Raw genomic sequence first — 17,345 nt, forward strand, 5'->3', positions numbered from 1 at the left:
AAAGGCCAATTTAAAAATATTAGGATAAGATTGAACAGGGCTAACTTAGTCCTAATCCTATCCAGTTGGATATCACTTCATTTTGGAAACAGTACTAGAAGTTATAGATCATATAAATAAAAGTTCAAGCCTCTCTAAATGTAACATGGGCTATTCATTAAGATAATTGGTAAAACAATGAAATCATAACAATATTTACTGAGAGAAAGTACAGAGCAGTGGTTAGAGTATAAGCTTAGGAGCTGGGTTTCAATCTCAACTTCTTTATGCACCAACCAAATAACTTTGGACTAGTTGCTGACCCGCTTTCTGCCTCAGTTTTCTTATAAAATATCCACTTGCTAGGTTCGTTGTGAGGATTAAATGAGTTAGTGCATACAAGGTACTTAGGAACAAAGTGCTCTAATAGTAAAAAGTGTTAGCTTATTACTTTGGACATCATTCAATTAAGCATCTGCAGCCTCATTATACATACAGAGAAAGGAGGCACACAGGTACTTTGGCCAACCTCATTGGAAGTGGGGTCTTACAGAGAAACAGTCATGTTTTAAAAATAAATTTGAAATCACTGTAGACTTATATACAGTTGTCAGAAATAATACAGAGATATCCTATATCCAGTTTCCCTCAATGACAACATCTTGCATAACAATAGCATAATAATACAACCAGGAAATTGGTACAAGCCAGTTTATTCAGATTTCACCGGTTCTGAGTGCACTCAATTATATGTGTGTGTATTTAGGGTTTTTTTTTTGTGTGAGCTTATTCTCCAGCAAGAGCAACCAGATAGAAAATTAGCTCATCAATTCAGTAATTTAAATGTTGTTAAAGAAGATAGTTAGACAACTTCATTTAGATCACACACTTGAATATTACTTCCAACGATTTTAAAGTAAGAATAGCCCTCTACTGGAAACTCAGCACATCCGGTTTGGATTCAGCCACTTCTTCCCATTTCCCTCAACCACCCCTCACTCCCAAAGGCTTTGCCCTTAAGAACTAAGACACATGAGTAAGGAGATGGAAAAAATAAAACTTTCTTCATGCTTCACACCAGACTATTGAGAGAGAGGGTAGAGACTTAATTCTTTCGGTACAGATTTTGAAAATATGTTTCTTCATCACCCCCAGGGGCCTTTAAGACAGGACTCCTTCTCACTTCCGGTTGGGCAAGGTGATTTGATCAACAAGGGCAGAGAAGGCCCTGCTCACCCGCTCGGCTCCAAGATACAGGTCCGTGTTTACGGAAGGTTGAGGATCTGAAATCAACAAACAAGAGAGTCCTTCAGAGAAGGTACCTGTAGGTTCTCAAGCTGATATTTATAACGCTCCAGGACAGGGAAGAAACAGAATCCACCTCTCCTCCGTTCCTGATGATAATGCACTCTCTCTAAAGTAGCTGGCAAATGAGGTAGCTATTATTTACCAGGATCAATGACCCATCCAACCAGGTTGTGGGTTCTCAAAGGCATTTCCCTGGACTCCAAGCACAGACCTGAGTAGTCAGAAAGCCCACTCTGGCAAACATCAGAATCACCTGGGAAGTGTCAGAAAAGACTGCTCGTTCCCACCCAGAATTCTGACTCAGTATATACTTGATTGCACTAAGGAACCCAGATATTTGGTCAAACACTGTTCTGGGTGTGTCTGTGAGGGTGTTTCTGAGTGAGGTGAACACTGAATAAGTAGCCTGGATAAAGCAGACTGCCCTCCCAGTGTGGCGGGACCACATCCAATCAATCGAAGGCCCGAAGAGAACAAAGTCTGAGTAAGGGAACTTCTTCTGCCTGCCTTCCAGCTGGGCTGTCAGTCTTCTTCTGCCTTTGGAATCAGAATGAAACATCAGCTCTTCCTAGGTCTTGAGCCTGCCAGCTTTCGCACTGGAACTACCCTTTGGCTCTGCTGGCTTTGAGCTTGCTGACTGCAGATGTTGGGACTTGTTAGCCTTCATAACCATGTGAGCCAATTCTTTAAAATAAACTTCTCTCTCTCTCCCTCTGAAATATTGTGCCACGTTAAAAAAGATGACATTGCACAATGTCTAAGATATACTGTCAAGTGAAAAGAGCAAAGATACATATGGGTGTTGCCCCAAAATGTAAACACACATTTTGAATAATTACAAAGGCAGTGTTTATTAAAATACATTTCATTTTCAAAATTGAGCCATTAGCTGTTAAAGCGTGTATACAGTTTTTTTGGGATACCCTATATAGGTAGACTAAAAGGATGAAGGAAAACTCACTAAACTGTTAATACTAGTTATCCATGCAAAACGGGTAGCAAGAAGTGGAGGGCATGATAATGAATTCATTTCTTTAAAAAAATCTTTGCTTAGGCATTTAAATTTTGCAATGAGCATGTCATATAATAATATTCTTTGTGTAATTAATAAAAAAATCACAGACAATGAAAATATGGAAAGGCTTGTTTTGTTAGTTACACACTTGAGTTACATGTTTTCTATTGAACATAAGAGGAGAGGTTTTATGCCTTATTTACTCTATTTCCTAACATTGCTCCAGAATGACAAGGACCTTGAATAAACAGTATTTTATTGCCTGAATAAGAAACCTTGTCCAGAGGCAAACTTGTTGTAGGATATTCTGTTTCTCAGTCCACAGTGATAAATATTTAAGACATGGCAATAAAGAAACAGGGAAGCAATAATCCATTTTATGCATGGAAGTTTTTTCTCATTGTTGGTTGTTTTCTTTTAAAGCTCCAGTCTCTTGGAATGTTAACATTAGCCAAAGATGTGCACCTAGCATGTGATTTGGCATACATTTGGAATTCAGTGCATATAGGGACTGAATTTCTGCAGCATATAGGTGGAAATGTTAGATATATCTGTGAAATCAATAGTCCAGAAGATATCACAACGAGAAAATAATTTCACTCGAATGTTAGTAAAAATCTGTCTGGTCTCTGAATGAATCAAGGATGAAGGAGATGGCTATCAGATTGACAGCTATGGAGGTTTAAAAGTATTAGGTTATTGAGTCTACGATTACCTTTCTGGGCAACTGAAATACTGAGCCCATGTCTTCCTTACAACAATAATTAATTAAGCAAACCAATAGGAACGAATATCTACTGTACTCAGACCTCTCCCTTGAGCTCCACATGGTACATGTTGATTGCCATTCTGATACATCCATTTGCATGTCTCTCAGACAATTCACACTTAATGTACTCAGAACAGAACTCTTGATTTGCCCACCTCCATCTCAGTGTTCTCCACTTCCCTCGTTGCAATAGTATATCACCATCCACCCAGGCCAAGCCACCGTCACATCTTACTGAGACAGCAACAGGCTATTACCTGGTCTTTTTGCTCACCCCCTTGCCCTTCTGCCAGCCACATTCCACACAATGCCAGAGTGTTTAAAAAACATGTATCTATTTCAAAATGAATACCAAGCATCAAGCAAAGCATTTGGCACATAGTCAATGCTGGATGTTTATTTGTTAAATGAATGAATGAATGAATGAATGATTCCCAGGCAACATTTGAGAAGATTGCCTTCTAAATAAGTGAGACAAATAGTGTCAAATGTCTATTGCTGTGGTTGATAAAGTCTTGTTCTTTATTTTCCTACAATTTGCTAAAGTTCATGCTTGATTTTAAGATTATTTAAAATAAGAATTTAGGTGTTGGTTCCAGAGGGAAAAAAAAGAACAGGAATAGACCTCCAACATCTCCACCCTTAATGCCATCCCTCTACTCCTTTGCCTTCCCTTCTCATCCTTTCAACCTACAGTGGCAAATAGATGGCAAAAAGGGATGGGAGAGAAGCTGGGGAAAGGATTTCAGATATACACAGGATATTTTACTCAAATTAGAAAGAAAATAATTTAATGAGAAAGTGAGACTAGAATATTATGTCCTTTTCTTTCTTTCTTTTTTTTTGTCATCACTAAAGCAAGTCCTGTTAGATGTTCTTTCAAATCTAATCCCTTTTGTGAAAGTTTGAACAAATTGCTACTGATTTTTCAATGGAACATTTGGGATTTCTAGAGGTTTGAGGATCTGTTTCTATACTTTATTTTTTCTATTAAGCTTCCATAGGCTCTTAAAATCCTATTATCCTAGGTATTGATACTGAATGACTCTATTCCGTTAATGTCAGCAATCACCCCCACACTGACCATCAGGCTTGCTGTTCTAATCTTATTAAGCCTTAAGTAATATAAAGGTCATTTTAATTTCCAAAATGTGTTGACTCCTTAGTAAAGCTCCAATCCAATAGGGTGGTCACTAGGATAATCACAACACTGGGTGAATACGTTAACGCTGTGTGAGTAAATCTTAGCATATTACAAATAAGAGATCTTTCTAATCTTCCCAACAATTCTCAATTTAAAACACACACACACACACACACACACACACACACACACACAACTGGGACAGCAAAATGATCAGAAACTTCCTGCTGTGATCTTATTCATCCATGACAGAGACAGAAATAAAACGAAAGTAACCAATACCTTAATTTAATTTCTTTGTCTTTCCTCATCTTCATCAGGGTGGCTATCATGCTTCTGTCTCTGATTCAGTTTGAGGTAATTCTAGTGAGCATCCATAGATTATACATAAATTATGGAGTGTAATTTTTATTTATTTATTTTAATCCTCACCCGAGGATATGTTTTTACTGATTTTAGAGAGAGAGGGAGGGAAGGAGAGAGACACACACACACACACACATATCAAGGTGAGAGAAAAACACCAATTGGTTGCCTCCTGTATACACCTAAACCAGGGATTGAACCCACAACCTTTTGGGTATAGGGATGATGCTCCAACCAACTGAGCCACCTGACCTCTAATCCATACTACCAATGGCTAAGTAGAACTTACAAACAGGATCATATTCAATACCAGACTAAATAAGGACATAAAATTAAGAAATATTTAAGGGATGACAGTGTTTAATAATTGCAAATAGTAGCCATGAAAGTTAATATAGATCTATGCCTAAAAGCCTCAAAGATATAAGACTAATATAAAATAAACTAGAGGCCTGTTGCACCAATTTGTGCACTGGTGGAGTCCCTCAGCCTGGCCTGCACCCTCTCACAATCCGGGACTCCTCAGGGGATGTAATAGTGTGCGAAGTGGCAGGTAGCCTAGGAGGAGCCTGAGTTAAGGCCGGATGCTGCGCTGCTCCCACTCATTTCGGCCCCGCTGTGCCTGTTGCTGCCTCCGCTTGGTAAGCTCATTGAGCAGTGCTCCTGCTGTGGGAGCACACTGACCACCAGGGAGCAGCTCCTGCGTTGAGCATCTCCCCCTGGTGGTCAGTGCGCATCATAGTGACCAGTCTACTGGTTGTTTGGTTGCTTAGGCTTTTATATATATAGATTACACTATAAGTTAAAATCTGATCAATTAGTATTTGCCAAATAATCATGAAGTATATAATACTCTAATAACAAAAAGGGAAAATGAGCATCCCTTTGATATAATAATGCATAATTTCTGCATAAGTATTTCAGTGTTTCTATTTTGGTTGTAAATGCAAGTAGAGGAAAAATTTTTGAGAGATATATTCTTATATTTTCTACATTATTTAACATTGCTAATTGCATCTTTATTCATTATTACATCATCTGAATTGAAAAATAAACTTTACTTTTTCATGATTTTCCTTTAATGGTTGAGCTTGGTTGACCTTAATAAAGTCACTTAAATTATGCATAAATCTTGCCTTAGCTGGTTTGGCTCAGTGGATAGAGTGTTGGCCTGAGGACTGAAGGGTCCCGGGTTCGATTCCAGTCAAGTTAAGGGCACATACTCTGGTTGCAGGTTTCCCAGCCCTCGCCAGAATATGTGCAGGAAGCAACCAATCGATATGTCTCTCTCACATTCAATGTTTCTCTCTGCTCTCCCTCTCTCTTCCACTCTCTAAAAATTAATGGAAAAAATATCTTTGGGTGAGGATTAACAACAACAACAACAAAAAACATAGATCTTTTATCTTTAGGTATCAAACTGAACACAGTGTGGGGTGTTGTCTTCCAAATATGTGTAGATCTAGTCTATTAGGAATCTGAACTGTGCAAAATAGCCGGCTTACATTTGTTGTGGCTGATCCAACACAACATTTTAGAAATCAGAAAAGGTCAAGTGGATATTGACTTTGCTTTGAATACTTATCATGACCCCAGTGATGTTTAGATGGAAATACAGTGGGTGGAATCTTGTGTCAGCCTAAGAATCAGGCACAAGGAGTTCCTATGCCATCCTTGTCTCAGGCAGTCTGGGCATGCTTCTGGCATCTTTAGGATGCTGTTCCTCTGATATAATAATTATAACTCCCATTCCCTTCACAGTAGAGAATTTAGACTCACCAAGTAATTTCTTCAGTGACTTGGCTCTACCAAGTTCAATATCCAGCTGACACTAAGCACCCATTTTATAGTCTACCACCTGTTATGGTCTAAACTGAAATTTAGAAATTCAGAATTCCTAGCCCCCAGTACCTCAGAATTTGACTATATTTGGAGGTAGAGTCTTCAAAGAGTTAATTACATTAAAATGAAGTTTTAAGGGTAGGTACTAAACCACTATGTAGTGTCCTTATAAGAAGAGGAAATTGGATAGGGGCATGCACAGAGGGAAAATGGTGTGAAAACACAGGGAGAACACAGCCATCTACAAGTGAAGGAGAAAACACCAATGATGTTGACACCTTGATCTCAGACTTGCAGCCTCTAAGGCCACTAAGAAAAAAAAGTGTGTGTGTGTGTGTGTGTGAAATGTATCTATCTACTTATTTATCATTTTATTATCACTATTTTTTCTTAAACCAACCTGTCTGTGGTACTTTGTTATGACAGCTCTAGCAAACTAATATATCAACTCAGAAATATTTTGAGAAGACCTCCCGTGATGCAGAAACACATGAGAATGTTATCCTTTGTTTTATCACAAGTTTCTAGATGAATTGTACTCTGACATAAAAGATCTTAGGTTTTCTTAAAAAGAAATGGATGTAGATATCAATATCAATATGCTAAGATAACAAAATGCTCTATAAATAATACATCATGCCAAAACAGAAGAAATAACTATAGAAAAAAAGGATTAAAGAAAAGATCCTTTAGAATTTAGCAATGAGTCATAGTTTATGAGGAATATGATGAAGCTAATGATGATACTACTTATAATATGGAATCCTTAACCAATGGTCCTCTAGAAATAGAGCATAATTTTTACCTATTTTTAAATGGTAACATCAGGCTGACCAGTTATATGTTTTACTATTGATAATAGTAATTGCAATAAGAAACTAATAAGCATTTGCTGAATTCTTGGTATGTGCCAGGTGCTAGACTAAAATCTCAGATGGTTTATCACCTCTCATGCTCACAGCAACTGGAATGAATTAGGCAGTACTAGAAATCATGTTCAGAGATGCTACTGATGTACAAAAGATTCACTACTCTGACTGGTGATGAATTGTACTTTCTAGATGAATTGTAGCTGTTGGGCTAATGTTATAAAATCAAGTGTTTTTAAAAGGCCATCACTATCTCTATTGATTGTGAAAAATCTTACCTGATGGCATTTCTAGAGTGAAGGCATCCATAAGTTTTGATAGCAGTTCTTGCAGTTCCTCTTCTTCCAGCTCATCCTTTTCCTCCTGGATGTTAACTGTCTCTTTCCTTTCCATGGGTGGCAGAGTAGGACTGCTGATTTTCGTAGGAGCATTCTGGGGGGTGTCCTGTAGCAGTCCTTCCTGGGGACTGGTTGGGGAGCTAAAGATTTCCTTGGAGGTCTTTTGTGCTTGGCTTTGTGCCCTGGTGCTTTGTGTTGACGTTGGCTGCAAAATGGCCTCTGGCGATTCTGAATTTGGTAGAGCATGCTCTACTTTTGCTTGACTTTGTTGACTTTTGTCAACCACAGTGGGGTTAAGAAAAGGTTCCCATTCCGGACCATCCACTCTGGCATTCTTGCTCTGGGAAGAATCTTCTTCCTTCCAAAAACTTTTATCCTTTTCATGGTCACTCTTGGAAATCATATTTTGATAGGAAGATGGATGGAGTGGCTGAAACTTTGCCTGGAGGAAAAAGAAAGCTTTACTTATGAAGAAATTAACACTTATCTTGCTTTTTTAAATATATGCATTTCATTTTAATATTCCAAAAGGAAGTTGTAACGTGATATTTTTTCTGCTCTCTAAATACATTAATCTAATGTATGCTGTTAATTCAATATCAACCTAAATTGTCTACAAAAGTTAAAACAGCTCAGATATTAAAATATCACAGGGAATAATCACAATGAATTTAAAAATTTTTGGGTTTTAGATACTCAGATCCTAAGATTGTAAGGAATTTCTGGAAACATCATCCTATATTGAATTGATAGATTAAAAATGGAGTATAAAATAGGTATGTTTTTATATTCAATGTCCTTTAAGAAACAATTTCTTATGTTTTGTGTAGTATCAAAGATCTCCAATTACCTGAAAAGTCTATGAAAATACTCTTTTTCAACTGCAAATTTGTGTGAGGCCACGCTTATTCATATACTAGAGGCCCGGTGCACAGACTCATGCACATTGAAAGGAAATTAATTAGAAGGTGCCCAGTGGGGTGGGACTGGGCAAGATGGGCCTGCCATGCTCTGGAGCCAACCTCCTGTGGCCCCTCCCCAGCATCTGCAGAGTGAGAAGGATCCCTCCAGCAGGTGGGGTCCCTCAACCTGGCCTGAGGGGATCGGGCCAAAACCAGCAGTCCGACATCCCTTGAGGGGTCCCAGAGTATGAGAGGGCACTCTGCAAAGTTGCTGTCACTCAGCAGCACCTGCATTGAGTGTCTTCCCCCTGGTGGTCAGTATGTGTCATACCTACCGGCCGGTCGACCAGTTGCTTAGCCTTTTATATATATAGATTTCAACCAAAACATCTTGGCACAGATTGAATGCTGAAGCAATCATGAAAATCCAGCTATCTTTTATTAAACCATATATTAAAGAGATTTCTAAAAATTGTAAAATGACGCCACACTTCTCAGTCTTAAAAAATATGTAGTTACTGCTTAAAATTGTTATTTTACTTTTTAAATCCTGACCCAAGGATATGTTTATTATTGATTTGAGAGTGGGGGGGGGGGGATAGAGAGAGGGAGAAGAGAGAGATTTGTTTTCCCACTTATTTATGCAATCATTGGTTGCCTCTTGTATGTACCCTGACCGGAGATTGAACCCTCAATCTTGGCATATTGGGAGGATGCGCTAATTAACTGAGTTACCCAGTCAGGGCCTCCATGGCTCAGTTTTAATTGTGATTATGGAAAATAGTGATAGATATAACCCACAGAAGCTCCTCGGGAATCCTAAAAAAATTTTAAAGAAGGTGAAAGGGATAATGAGACCAAAAGGTTTAAGAATGAAAGCTGTAAAGAACCTCTTTGCCCCAGGTCTATTGTTTCTAAATGGTACTAATTCTGTTCTCTCCCGATGGCACTACCTTCACGAAGGGGGAGGACAGTCTGGAAAAGGAAAGCTGGAGTGGGTCCAGGTATGAAGAGGAGAGGGAAAGGGAAAATGCTGGTCAAGGTGAGATGCGAAGTTTTAGGCTGCAGCCCTCCCTTGACCAGAGGATTCGAGGTCAGACTTTCAGGTAGTCCGGGTGGCCAAGATCTCCTACATTTTATACCTGTAAATCCTGTCCCATTTGCTGTAGCTTGGTCCACAGACTGTCCTGGTTGGCTGTGAGTTCGTGAATCTTTGTTTCAAATCTGCAACATTTTTCTTCTTGGGAGGTGTATATGGCTTGCAACTTGTCTTTGTATCGGTTTAACTGTTTTTTAAGGAACCTGGAAGAAACAGGTCTGAATGGGTTGAAAGGGCAAGAGGCCAGCAGGCTAAGTAGAGGCGTGTGTAGCAAGATGTACTCCAGGTCCCCTCCGTAGGAGAAGATGCTGGAGAAACCTGTGCCTTGACTGTTATCTAACACTAGAGGCCTGGTGCACGAAATTCGTGCACTCGGGGTGAGGGGTACCCCAGCCTGGCCTGTGCCCTCTCACAGTGTTAGAGCCCCATGATCGATCACCCCAAAGAGGTAGGCCCCACCCACCTATCCAGGGCTCCTCAATGGATTGTCCCCAAAGAGGTAGGCCAGAGCTAGGGGTCCCGCCTCCATGCCGCGACCACAGAGTCAAGTCCCCACCCACCCACGTGCACCTCGCTGTGCATGCAGCCTCCTGGTGATGGATTGTGACAGCGTGAGGACATCACAGTGTGACGGTGTGAGGGTATGATGACCATTTGCATATTAGCTCTTTATGATATAGGATTGTTCACCATGTGCAGCTGTCCTTTGGTTCTATTGTAGTACACCTGATTCCACTAAGAATTTCACTGGCTTTGAGAGGTTTTAGAAAACTCATCATGCAAACCTTCACCAGATGCTAAAATCTGAACATTGACTTTATTCACTATCATTTTGTCTAGAAATACTCCAAGTAAAGGTAGTATACATGCCATGGCTAAACTCCTGACACCTGTACTCCAGTAGGTGTGTGAAGGCTTTATCCTTGTTCCCCCTGGAACCCTCTTTCCCTCAGGTTCTTGCTTTGCTCCCTCTCTCCTTCAGTCTTTGCTCACCACCATGTTCTTAGAGAGGCCATCCCTGACCACCCTACTTGAAATTGCAAATCAGAGCCCCCACCCTCCGCTCCAGTACCTCCCATCCCCTTCCCTGCTGTAAGTATCTCCATGGCCTTTTGTTATCGAATTGCCACAGAGTGTGAACAGATCTTAGATTCTGACTTAGTCTCCAGCCTTCAAACAGTCACATTACGTGACATAAAACCTGTTTTTCTTATATATGATTTACTCTATTACTTAATAACTGCTTACTGTCTCTTTAGTCTGACAACTTTTTTTTCTCTGTTTTGCTCCCTGTTATAGATATGTGTCCAGTTCAAAGTGGCTTACTAAAGTACAATCTCATTCTTTGAGCAGTGCTATTGGCATGTTTATTGAATTTGGAGAAATGTACAATCTCATTCTTTGATCAGTGCTGTTGGCATGTTTATTGAATTTGGAGAAATGTACAATCTCATTCTTTGATCAGTGCTGTTGACATGTTTATTAAATTTGGAGAAATGGCTCTTTGTGAGAAATGCAACATTTTTCACTGTTAGAGCCTTTGAAATTCCTATTTGCTCCTGACCTTGGAGAGCTCTTGGAATTTAGTTTGGGCTTCCATCAGAAGCAGGCATTTCTAGAGGCTGGCCTTCAAACTTCCAGACAGCCTCACTCAGGAGAAACAGGACCCTGACTCTAAAATCCAGAATCATAACTGAAGTTTCAAGTATATCTTTATGGTGGGTTTTCAGAAAGGAGTCTGCACAGGGATTTGATGTTGCAGACAATCAACCGTTCTCAGAAGGCCTCCCCAACAGTGTCATCCGTGCCTAATGTGCTTGTTATGACCACTAATGATGCTGGTTTCTCTTTCTCCCATGTTGCCCCCAACTCCTGTCCTCTTTCTCTTCTCTCTCTGGACTGTCCTCCATGCTTGGACAGCTAGAAGACATGTACCCCCTTCCTTCCACAATCCAGGTGAAAGTAGGTAAAGCCCTACTTAAAGTATTGTTCTTTTCTTACTCCATTTTTTTAAAGGATAAATTCTCCTGCAGTTTTTGATGAATATAATTTACCCGATACCAAGATTTCCATCAACTGCGAGCCCACTACTTTCCAGGCAAATATCCATTGTTCACAAGCAATTCAGATTGTTTGAGAAATAATTCCTTTCAAATGATCTAAAATCTTCTTTTCTACACTTTAATCTTTATCTGTAGTTTGAATCTCCCATGTAATGGGCTTTCAAATAGAATGGGAACACTCCCAGGCCCAGTGACTCACACACGGAGCAATTTCGTTCCTTGATCAGCACCTAGCGGAGGACAGAGTAATAAACAGGTAACCAGTGATGGAATGATGCTCTTTCTTTTAGTGTAGTCTGAGCTGCCTTTTAAGTAGCCAGTGACACAGTGTTGGCTGATGTTGAACTTAGTTAACTATATATCTCAGGTCTTTTCCAGACTATTTGTTCCAGACTATGGGCCTGTAATTGTAGGGCTTGCATCTAATCCTTTACAATTTGGTCTTTATTAATTGCCCCAATGTTCTAGACCAGTGGTCAGCAAACTGCGGCTCGGCAAACCATGGCTCTCAAGCCCCATGCAGCTCTTTGGCCCCTTCAGTGTGGCTCTTCCACAAAATACCGGCTCTTCCACAAAATACCGACTATTGCGCATGGATCACAAAGTTTCAATTGCACTGTGCGTGCACGCCAGCACGTGGTATCACAAGCCGCGGTTTGCCGACCATGGTTCTACTAGACTATCACGTTTTAGTGAGCCCAGATTGTCATTCAGCCTATTGTCTAGGCCGTGGTTCTCAACCTTCTGGCCCTTTAAATACAGTTCCTCATGTTGTGACCCAACCATAAAATTATTTTCGTTGCTACTTCATAACTGTAATGTTGCTACTGTTATGAATCGTAATGTAAATATCTGATATGCAGGATGGTCTTAGGCAACCCCTGTGAAAGGGTCATTTGACCGCCAAAGGGGTCGCGACCTACAGGTTGAGAACCACTGGTCTAGGCCATCTGGTATCATGTCACACACATTTGAGAAGCATACCCTCTACTATTTTATCCAATTCATTGATACAAATAATAATGCAGAGAGAAACAAGGACAAAGCCTTCCCATAGATTCATTCATTAATCTGCCTCACACTTTGGTATACTTTATATTGATAAATACCTTACTAGGAGACCGATGATGTATATATTTAGTGGGTAGGAATTATATAAAAGGAAATAACTTATTTAAAAATAATTAGTTTAAAATAATTATTCTAAGAAGTAAGTTTTAAAGAATCAAAATTGCCTTTTTATTGCTACACTACTTTCCTTAATTTTATTTCTAATTTCCTTTTCTTATACCATAAAAAAGATTAAAATTGCTTTTAACATTTGAATTATTTAACTTATTTGAAAGTGTTATTAAGCACCTCTTCATGAGTTATTACAGATTTTTAAAATGTCCCTTATCTGTCATACATTTATATTATGAAGCACATCTCTTTCTCTCTTTCCATATATATTGAGCATCTGCTAAATAACAAGCATTGTGCCTGAAAATCAAGGTCTTCCCTTAGGGGGAACTTCTCATTGAGGATCATGAATTCCGTCTTCTAAAGAAATGACAACAGGAGACAGGAACTCAAGGAATAATTAATCCTTTGAGACACAATAAGATGGTCGACAGTTTCCAACAAACCTAATAAACCCGGTAGAACGTTGGATGCTGTTGGGGGACGTGTACTGATTTCTTTAGAAGAAGGGAAAACACACACACCAGACACACACAGAATCATACTTTGCTGAAAATGCTTAACCAATTTTCAAGGACTGCAATAAAAACTCAAAACATAATTTAATTAGCCAGTTGATCTCTGTTATGTTCAACTATTCAAATAGAGACAAAGCCCCCTTTATCTTCATACTGGAATCATAGGATTTCTATGTTTAAGAAATATCTCCTAGATTTAAAAAATCATGGTAAAATCATTGTAAAAAGATCATTGTATAAAAGCAAAAAGAAACGCTATTGATTTGTTTCTGCTGTCAGTATTTGTGCATGCCTGTGGTTCCTACCTTCTTTCCCTATGGAGCGCATTAATATATTCATGAGTCCTCCACAGTTCATTTCTAATGCTGACTGTGGCCTGAAGAAGCAAGAAACAGAGAAAATAAGTTTTTGGTTTAAATTTAATCCACATTCCTAAAAATTCATCATAACAACATGATAATGATATTTTTTTAAAAAAATTTCATTAGTTACTATTTTTCAATGTGACTAATATTTGGGTTTATGTCATCTAAGTGTTTATATGCTCAAAGTATCTATATATATATAAAACCCTAATATGCAAATAGACCAAATGGCGGAACAACCAAACAACCAAACAACTGGTCGCTATGACATGTGCTGACCACCACGGGGTGCGTGTGAAACATGACTTGCATCGGCAGCAGGTGGCAAAGCGCAGAATATGGCGGGCACTGGCTGTGGCAGGATGGTGGAACAGGTGAGCAGGGGCACCAGACAAAGGGGGGGCGGTGCCAGTTGCTGTCATCGGGGTGAGCCTCTGGTGGTTACTAAAAATTCTTTGCTCCTGTGTGCCTTGGCCCCACCAGGTGCTCGCACCTGCTGCCGGTGCCTAGCGCCGGCCCCAATCACAGCGCCATCAGCAGGTGTGAGTGGGGCTGGCTCCATCAGAACGTGGGAGCAGGGCTGCCGGCAGACAGGGGACTGGGGGCCTCAACAGGAGGGGCCACGCAGGGGCACGGAGGATGGGCCGAGACCCGCACCTGTGCCCACTGCAGCTGCATTGCCCACAGTTCCTCTCAAGGTGCATGAATTCGTGCACTGGGCCCCTAGTAGTCACATAATATTATTTTTACATAAAAATTTCCGTCAGCCGTAACCGGTTTGGCTCAGTGGATGGAGCGTCGGCCTGCGGACTGAGGGGTCCCGGGTTCGATTCTGGTCAAGGGCATGTACCTTGGTTGTGGGCACATCCCCAAGAGGGGGTGTGCAAGAGGCAGCTGATCGGTATTTCTCTCTTATCGATGTTTCTGACTCTCTGTCCCTCTCCCTTCCTCTCTGTAAAAAATCAATAAAATATATTTTTTAAAAAATTTCCTTTAAAGAGATTTAAACATAAAAAAGAGTTTTAGATGTTTTTGTTGTTTGTTTGTTTTAATATATTTTTTTTTATTTTAGAGAAGAAAGGAGAAAGAGAGAGAGATAGAAACATCAATGATGAGAATCATTGATCTGTTGCCTCCTGTATGCCCCACACTGGGGATCAAGCCTGAAACCCAGGCATGTGCCCTGTCCAGGAATTGAACTGTGACTTCCTGGTTCATAAGTCGATGCTCAGCCACTGAGCCATGCTAGCCAGGCGAGTTTTAGGTTTTAAAATTAAGTTACAATAGTCTTTGCTCAAATTAAGTTGCTGTCCAGGGCACCTCCTTCTTCAAAAGTATATGCCAAAGCAGTTGGGTCACTTGCTCTCTCTTGGCTCACGAAATCTTTCACTTCTATCTTCCACCTCCTACTTAAACTTCTATATCTTTCCACTGATGCCAAATAGGATGTGTACTTCGCATCATCACTTCTCTTTGAGTTAATAATAGTCAGCTCTGCTCTCATTTAGAATTCTCCCACAAAACCTTGTCTCTCACATCACACTTTGCAACCCAAGTGCAAGTCCTGACCTGCCCCAGGCTGGCTCTGGCTCCTGGGGCACCATGTACCAGCCTTTGGCGCCCACACATCTGGATGGGAGATGGGATCTCATTACTCTACATTTGTAAGCAGCTGTGGCTATGCTCCATGACCTTCTCCCAATGAAATTTTTTCAGCAAGTAGATTCGAAATGCTTCTTGGTTTTTTAAAAGTGTACACTCTGCAAATACTTAGTCATGTACGCAGTTTTGAAAATAGATAGACTAAAGTCTGCAAAGGTATAACTCAAGCAGATTACATTTGGGGAACCAGGGACCAGACCTGGGTTGAGAATTGTGGTTGAGAAGGGCTTTACCTTTACCTGTGATATTTTAACTTTTTATAAGCCAAACTGATTCAGGTGTTATTTATACTGTTAAAGATGTTTGTTTGTTTTTAATCAAAGAAAGATTAAGCTGCAGCAACTTTAACAATGAAAAAGAGATCCAAGGGAGTAAAAGGAAAGTAAAATAAAGAAGAAAAACTCAAACAGCAAAACCTCTTTAAAATTTCTTCCCTCAGAACAAATACATGTTAAAGTGGAAAAAAACACAACATTCTGCATTGTGAAATGGCTTTTCTTCCTCTTTTCTTGGAAGCAGGAAATAGAGCAGCTCTTCCTTTGTCCTCACACATGTAATTCCAGCTCTTTGCCAAGTGACGCCAGGTGTTCTGAGGGGGGTCTGAGTGGCTCCACTTACGGAGCTGATGACGAAAGTGCACACAGACCTGAAGGAACATCCCAGAGGCAACTGCACAGGCTGCGCGTTAGTGGGTGGTCATAAGACCTACTCTCCATTCATACTTCTACCCAGAAAAATTTACTGAAATATCATTAAGGGTCCAGTGTTCTAGGGTTTTACTCTTGGATTCTGGCAATTGTTAAATAAATAGTACTTATGTAAGATAAAGACAACAAAAGATGAAAAATGACTAGCTGCTTAACGCAACCACCAAAACTCAAATACTCAAAACTGACAAAGATAGTATTGAGAAAGACAGAGAGAGAGAGAGAGAGAGACTGATACTATTCTAACTCACATGTTGCAATTCTAAGTTTTAAAACATGAGCAAATCAAATTTAAAGTGGATTTAAAGCATAATCCACTACAAACAAATATAGCTTTTAGTTCCAGCAATGCCAGGGATGTTTACTTATTAAGGATTCTATTTGCTAATGCAATACTTCCAATAAGGGAAAACATGGGATAATTTTGATTGATGCTGAAAAGGTATTTAAAATAAATAAATTTGATGACTTCTGATTGCGTACCAAAACACTTAAAAAATAGGAAAAGAAAATGACTTCCTCCTCATTGAAAAGAATCTCAAACCAACAACTATCAGCATAATATCTAATGGAGAAACACTAGGGAAACACCCCCATTAAATCTAATCCCATTTAAGATGAAATAAGCTGCCCCATCATCTCTTGCATTATTCATATTGTTCTGAAAGATCTGGAGTCTTTCAGGAATGGAGACATGAAACAGAAATGAGAGGTGTAAGTACTGTACAGAAAGAGACCAAAACATCTTTTTTCCCCAGACCACTTAATTTTCTATTTAGAGGCAAGAGATTAAATCTAAACCAATATTTGAAATTACTAAGAGAATTCAGAAAGGTTTGTCTTTAAATGATAACTATTCAAAAATATATAACTTTGTAATATGCCATCACCAATAATTAAGAAAAAGATATAAATGAGAAAGGCCTTTATTCACAATAGCAGCAACAGCATAAAATACCCAGGGTGCCCTAGTGAGAACATAGAATAAGAGGAGGTAAGTTTATCTTGGAACGCTGGCAGAACCCAGCATGCCCCAGGTACCAGGGGGCCACTGAAAACAAAGACAGCAGTTTGAACTAGCACAAAGTTTTGAGAGTTCATTGAGGAAAACGTGTATGTATACCCTACACATATAGCCCACACGTATATCAATATATACATACTAGAGACCCGATGCACGAAAATTCATGCGAGAGTAGGCCTTCCTTCCCCCAGCT

General features: G+C 39.7%; 1 protein-coding gene across 1 annotated transcript in view; it reads right to left on the reverse strand.

Moving 5' to 3' along the window:
* Window positions 1–1,158: 1,158 nt before the first annotated feature.
* DYTN (dystrotelin) overlaps window positions 1,159–17,345 on the reverse strand; it is a 48,686-nt gene continuing 32,499 nt past the window's right edge. The window contains exons 10-12 of the mRNA XM_070423289.1: window positions 9,675–9,834; window positions 7,571–8,072; window positions 1,159–1,262 (exon numbers count right to left, since the gene is read on the reverse strand). Coding sequence (XP_070279390.1) covers window positions 1,159–1,262; window positions 7,571–8,072; window positions 9,675–9,834 — 766 coding nt within the window. The remainder of the gene's footprint in view (window positions 1,263–7,570; window positions 8,073–9,674; window positions 9,835–17,345) is intronic.

The sequence above is a fragment of the Myotis yumanensis genome, unplaced genomic scaffold (assembly GCF_028538775.1).
Source record: "Myotis yumanensis isolate MYYU_CA2020_CCGP unplaced genomic scaffold, mMyoYum1.0.hap1 SCAF_8, whole genome shotgun sequence".
Classification (NCBI taxonomy): Eukaryota; Metazoa; Chordata; class Mammalia; order Chiroptera; family Vespertilionidae; genus Myotis; species Myotis yumanensis.